The sequence below is a fragment of the Bacillus rossius genome, chromosome 13 (assembly GCF_032445375.1).
Source record: "Bacillus rossius redtenbacheri isolate Brsri chromosome 13, Brsri_v3, whole genome shotgun sequence".
NCBI classification, from domain to species: domain Eukaryota; kingdom Metazoa; phylum Arthropoda; class Insecta; order Phasmatodea; family Bacillidae; genus Bacillus; species Bacillus rossius.
In genome coordinates this window covers 29,338,837-29,344,951 of record NC_086340.1, presented here as the reverse complement: position 1 = coordinate 29,344,951, position 6,115 = coordinate 29,338,837, and the positions used below count along the sequence as shown (strand labels likewise).

The 6,115-nt window shown below is 52.2% G+C and overlaps 1 protein-coding gene across 1 annotated transcript; it reads right to left on the bottom strand.

The window, feature by feature from the left end:
- Positions 1-2,311: 2,311 nt before the first annotated feature.
- On the bottom strand, positions 2,312-4,290 carry LOC134538613 (uncharacterized). Its single transcript, XM_063380044.1, has 3 exons — positions 4,232-4,290; positions 3,143-3,851; positions 2,312-2,581 (listed from the first exon to the last, which is right to left on the bottom strand). Exons 1-3 carry the CDS (start codon positions 4,288-4,290, stop codon positions 2,312-2,314), a joined length of 1,038 nt encoding a protein of 345 aa, XP_063236114.1.
- Positions 4,291-6,115: the final 1,825 nt, after the last annotated feature.

Genomic DNA, 6,115 nt, shown 5'->3' with positions numbered 1-6,115 from the left:
GGATGACGCGTATGCATCATAGGGGGAGAAGAGGACAGTCCTCCGTCGGGAGGCCCCGGCAGTGCCACACCATTGGTGATGTCAGGCGTGTAGGGCCGAAACTGAGAATAATAATGTTGAAGATTGAAAGAATTCTGACTTGTGACATCCGTGATCGGTGGTACTGCTTTATAGCAAACCCTGTACCCATCCGGTCGAAGGGGTGGATGCAGGGAGTCTGAGTGAATAGCCTGTGCGTAAGAGTGATCAGAAATGGGAATGTGTTGTGGACCGATAGGTGAAGGCTGCGTCAGAGGGGGGAAGCTGGTGAGTCTCGGCAAGTGGTGGGGATCCATACGATCTTTAGGTAATGGGTATATCCGACCAGTAGCGCGCTGTACCTGCTGTCTCGCATCCGAATATGAGAGATTATTGTAGGCCATGACCCGTTTTATCTCCCTCTCAAATTCCCAAGCAGGGCACTTAACCTTGTCCGTGGAGGGGTGGTTACCCCGGCAGTTGACACATAATGGAGAATCGTTATGGGGACATGTATCCAAGGAGTGCTCCTGAGAGCAAATTGCACATGATAGAGCCTTAGATCGACATAACTTGATCGAGTGACCAAAACGATGACATCGATGGCATTGAAGGACTGACTGAACACGAGGTTTGACGATGAAACGCTCTTTAAAGATGGCAATATATTCGGGAAGAGTTTGTCCCTCAAACGTCACTTTAACTAGTTTAATGGGCACCCGGGTATCGGGAGCTATATATTTAGTCAACCGCTCAAGATGTATGACGCGTTGAGAGGACTCGATACCCTCTAGCAGATCGTCGATAGCCACGTCCAAAGGGATGCCATAGATCAATCCCTCCCGCTGGATTAGACCTTGGGGAATAAGACATTTAACCTGAAGCGACTTGACTTGATCCGAGGTAACAAATTGGTTCGCTGCCTGTAGGGTAGCGAAGGTAATCTTCAGCCTGTTAGGCCCCGAGCGCTGAATTTGGACAATATGAGGGTTAGGATGAAGTTTTTTGCCAATGGTCAAAGGGTGTAAGTTACCTATATTATGTTGCATTGATTCTATCAGGACAATATATGGGCCAGGATGGTTAATGGGGTAACGACACTCTGAACGATGAACATACCTGTTATTAGGAGAACTGTGTTGCTGTGGATCTGCAATCTTATGAGCTTTAGCTTGTCTATCAACCTCAGTAACTTCCTCAGTTAGCAATTTCCTCTTAGTTAAACTACTATTATCCACCTCCATAGTTAAATGTTCGGTAACCTGCAAATTTACATCATGCTGTAATTCACTATCCAGACTGACCACAGATTACAGTCTCTGTGAACTGTCGCACTCGATGGTCAAAACCCGAATCTGATCTTTAGTGTGATTGTGTGATATAGCATTTAGCGCGGCCACCTGTATCATGGCGAATGACGAACTAACAAAAAAAAGGGTCCATCATAAAAAAAAAAGCCTGTGCAACAATTTCCTATTCCAGTTTCCTCCCCATGGTCGTAGCTAAGGCGTCTTCCAGAAGGCGAAAAAAGATCCATGCTCGCTTTTAGTAGCGAATCGTCATACCGATGACGCGTCATCCCTATGACGGGCGAAAAAGAGAACCATGCTCGCCCGGCAGGGCATCATGGCCGCCGGGAAGGGTTAAGTTCCCGCTTTGTTACCGGGCAGCTGTCCGGTAACATACTTAATCAAACAAATATTATTTAAAAAACAAACATAATTTAAGTACACTTATTTATAATTAACAACCTTTAGTTATGGTGTTATTTCTTATTAAAGTTTAAAAACTATTGGCGGGTAGTTCTGCGGATGCCCGCATGAGGCGCTGCGCCGTCCTTACTTACTAAAACTTGAGGCGTGACAATTAGGGATATTTTATTACATAAAAAGGTTTATACATTATGTTTATTTTAATAAAAGAAAGGGGTCGTCGCACCGACTCTAGCACCGCCTCTTGCCGGGCGCCCAACACACACACACACGCACGGGGCGGGAGGTTTGAATAGAGGGTGATGGTGGGTGGAGAGGGGTGGCGACGGCGTGAGGCAAATCGGGCTTAGGGAGGGCGTAGCCCCGGTCGACGTCAATTGCCCCCCTCCCCCTGAAGTAGCCCGATGTGACGATCTTACGTCGTCCGGCGTGTTGCAGCATCGGGGCTCCGCAGCGGCTCGCCGCAGTCGTAGGATGTAGCGTGGCGCGGGGGTAGGGGCCTCCACTGCTTACGTCATGCACTCCCACGTGGCAATGTTTATGTTGGTGGTTGAGGAACACAGACACAGGGCGCTGGTACACTAACCTGGAGGTGGCAACCCACCAGCTGTCCCTCGCGGCAGGTGGCGGTAGCGGCTCTGGATCGGCGGCGGCCAAGGTGCCGGCCGCCTGGTGGGGTGACTGCGGTCTGGCGGCTCGTTGCGGGCGGGCAGCAGGCGCGGGCTGTGCTCGGCCTCGCTGACAGGCTGGTGCTTAGCGGTCGGTGTTGGTTGGGCGGAGGGCTGCGCGGCCTGGGTCTTGGTCACGCTCGTGGCTTGTGGAGTGTGCTGGCGGGGCGTCGCGGCGTCAACCTGCGCCGCGTCAGGTGGGTACAGTGACACTAGCTGAGACGGCGACTGCAGTGGCTACTTTGCTGGGCGTCGCAATCCAGCCGTCTTGCGACACGCACGAAACGTTTCGGGCAGCCAGACAAGGCGGTGGCGTTTCCGTTGTACGATTGGGGTCGTAGGCCGGCGTCTTCTCGCGACGTTCGCCTCGGACAGGCCTGAGGCGTCTTGGTCTGTTTTGGAGGGCGTCTCGTTCGGTGTGTTGGGCATCTCGGCGCGATGGACTGATAGTGGCACAGTCGGCATCGGATGGAAGCTCGTAGGCCATACCAGCTGTGTCTCAAAGCCAGGCGGACACAGTGGACCAAATCCGGGCGGCGGTGCGTCACTGAGGAGTCGCATCAGCGTCGGGGTGCCGGGCGTCTCTTTGCATGGCACTTTCTCGACTACAGGTGCGGTTGGCGGTGATGTGGCCGGGCAGTCCGGCGACATGATGATGTCAAATCCGGGTGGCGGTGCATCAATCAGGTGTCGCGTTGGCGTCGGGACGCCTGGCGTCTCATTGCATGGCACTTTGTCGACTACGGGTGCGGTTGGCGGTGATGTGGCCGGGCAGTCCGGCGACATGATGGCGTCAAATCCGGGTGGCGGTGCGTCAATCAGGCGTCGCGTCGGCATCGGGACACCGGGCGTGGCAGGGCGATTCGGTGGCAGGATGATGTCGAAACCCGGAGGCGGCAGCGTTGTGATGCATGACGTTGGCGACGAGTCACAAGGCGACGAGTCACAAGGCGTCGGTGACGAGTCAGGCCGTGCAAGCAGCGAGTCGAGTGTATGTGACGAGTCGGGCGGCGTCAGAACGTACCTTTGTGGGGGCGGGGTTGGGTGGCGAGCGGCGGCGGTGGGCGGGGTCGGGCGGTGAGCAGCGACGGCGGGCGGGGGCGAGGTAGTTCCGGCGTCGGGGGACATCGTGGACAAGCGACGAGTCGCTGGGAGCGGTGCTGACTGCGGCGAGCCTATCGGTGACGTGCGTCTCTTGGTCGGCGTCGGCGGCGTAGGCGTCGGGACGAGCGGCGTCTTGTCGACGAATCGCAGGGAGTCGTGGGAGTGTGTGGTCAAGTCCGGTCGAGTCAAGTCGACGAGCGGGGACGGGATCGGCTTGACCAGCGGCGTCGGGACCAGTGGAGTGTTGTCGACGAATGGCAGAGAGCCGTGTGGCGAAGGGTTTTGTTCGGTGATCTGGTCGGGAACACTTACATCGATGAGTGGCGGAGGGATTTGAGCAGGTGGCGATCTGGAAACAGGAAGTTCCGGACATGGACTGACGGGTGTTGTGAAGACAGGCGTTCTCGAGTCTGGGAGCATCTGAGGATAGCTCGGGGGGTGAGTGGTCGGCGTCGAGGTAGCGTCTCTGTAGGCGGCACATGACGGGCACGTGAACGTGAAGTACCGTCGCAAGATGGCTCGTTCGGGTCGCCGATGCAGCCCCGATGCCATAGGCCGGCACATTCTTGGCAGCGATACCTGTTACTGTCTCCTCCAGGACATTTTTCTCTTGCATCGCAGAATGTCACACCGTGCATGCGATATTCACAGCACCACCCGCATTCGTACCCCTTGGCTATTCTGCGGGCTGAGTCCCACTCAGGTCGCGGATAATAGCACCCAACACACTCGTCCTCGTACATGTCCCGGCACTCTCCAACAGTCACACTCTCCTCTGTGATGAACATCGTCGATCACGTGGTCTGGAATTTCGTGTGCGCACGTGTTGTTTACATGCTCGGCCGGCCGGAATACTGTTAGGCAGTCCGCACGCACAATGGTTGTTATTCCGCACGTTCCGCAGCACAACTGCACAACTCACACATTCTGTTTTCGCGGATCGTTGCCTAGCCCCACGTTGGGCGCCACTTGTTGTAAGCAGTGGCGTAGCCAGGATTTGCGTATGGGGGGTGTTAAGAAGCATGCCCCCCCCCCCCCCCCCCCCGTATTAAAGCGGGGGGTCCGGGGGTCCTCCCCCGGGAAAATTTGGATTTTAAGGTGTAAAATAGTGTTTTTTTTTTAACAGTTTTCGGTACTTAAATTTAAATATTGTAATGGTAAAAATTTTATTAATTTTAATATGAAATTTGTTTGAGTGATGAATAAGAAATTAATTAAAGATTTGGTGCTAAGGGGGGGGTTCGAACCCCTAAAACCCCCCCCTGGCTACGCCCCTGTTTGTAAGGTTTTTTTTTCGGATGGACGAAACGGAGTAATTTGGGCGCCACCACGTGGAAGGGCACGTGGACCCGGCTACGAACTCTCGGCTCAGGGCCGTGACGTGACCCGTGTGGGGCTAGGCTAATCTCCCCCCTCGTGCGTCGTGTTCGTGGGCTCTTGAGGCGTCCCACACGCCTCGGAACTCAGGGAATTATACACGTGACCACTGAACCACACATTCTGAGCTAGTGATTTTATTACCAGCGAACTTGCACAGGCGAATCATTACAAGGCACGTTACAAAAATGTTAAAAGAGTTTTACGTAAAGTACTAAAAAACACAGTTGCGGGTGTTAACCAGTTTATAGGCTGACCAGGTCACCGCGTGGCCTGGCCTCGAGAGTCAATCACGTATTACGCGTACAAAATATCCGTAAACGGAAAACAAATATTTATGCGAAAGAGTCTACCACCTGGAGCAGGCCTCGAAGAAGTTTAAAGGTTTTAGATTTATTTAAAGATGCGACGGAAACTAATGGATCAGTGAACAAAAGAGATGAAGTCGACGAGTTGCGCGGGCCGCTCCTACTCCAGGCGGAGAAAGGAAACAGACTGACGAGACCAGGGCATCATGGCCGCTGGGAAGGGTTAAGTTCCCGCTTTGTTACCAGGCAGCCATCCGGTAACATACTTAATCAAACAAATATTATTTAAAAAACAAACATAATTTAAGTACACTTATTTATAATTAACAACCTTTAGTTATGGTGTTATTTCTTATTAAAGTTTAAAAACTATTGGCGGGTAGTTCTGCGGATGCCCGCATGAGGCGCTGCGCCGTCCTTACTTACTAAAACTTGAGGCGTGACAATTAGGGATATTTTATTACATAAAAAGGTTTATACATTATGTTTATTTTAATAAAAGAAAGGGGTCGTCGCACCGACTCTAGCACCGCCTCTTGCCGGGCGCCCAACACACACACACACGCACGGGGCGGGAGGTTTGAATAGAGGGTGATGGTGGGTGGAGAGGGGTGGCGACGGCGTGAGGCACATTGGGCTTAGGGAGGGCGTAGCCCCGGTCGACGTCAACATGTAAACATGTCCAAATGTTTACAATATTCACCTATTTTTATTTCGTCTTTGTACTGACTGCTAGGTCCATTACTAAATTAAACTCTCTCTCTCTCTCTCTCTATATATATATATATATATATATATATATAAATAAATAACTGAAATGAAAACTATTTTGACATCCACAGTGCAATGTTTTTAAAAACAGTGTGTAACCACAAACACTTCTAGAAAACATCTCATCTTCACTTAAATACTAATATAGAAAAGGGTG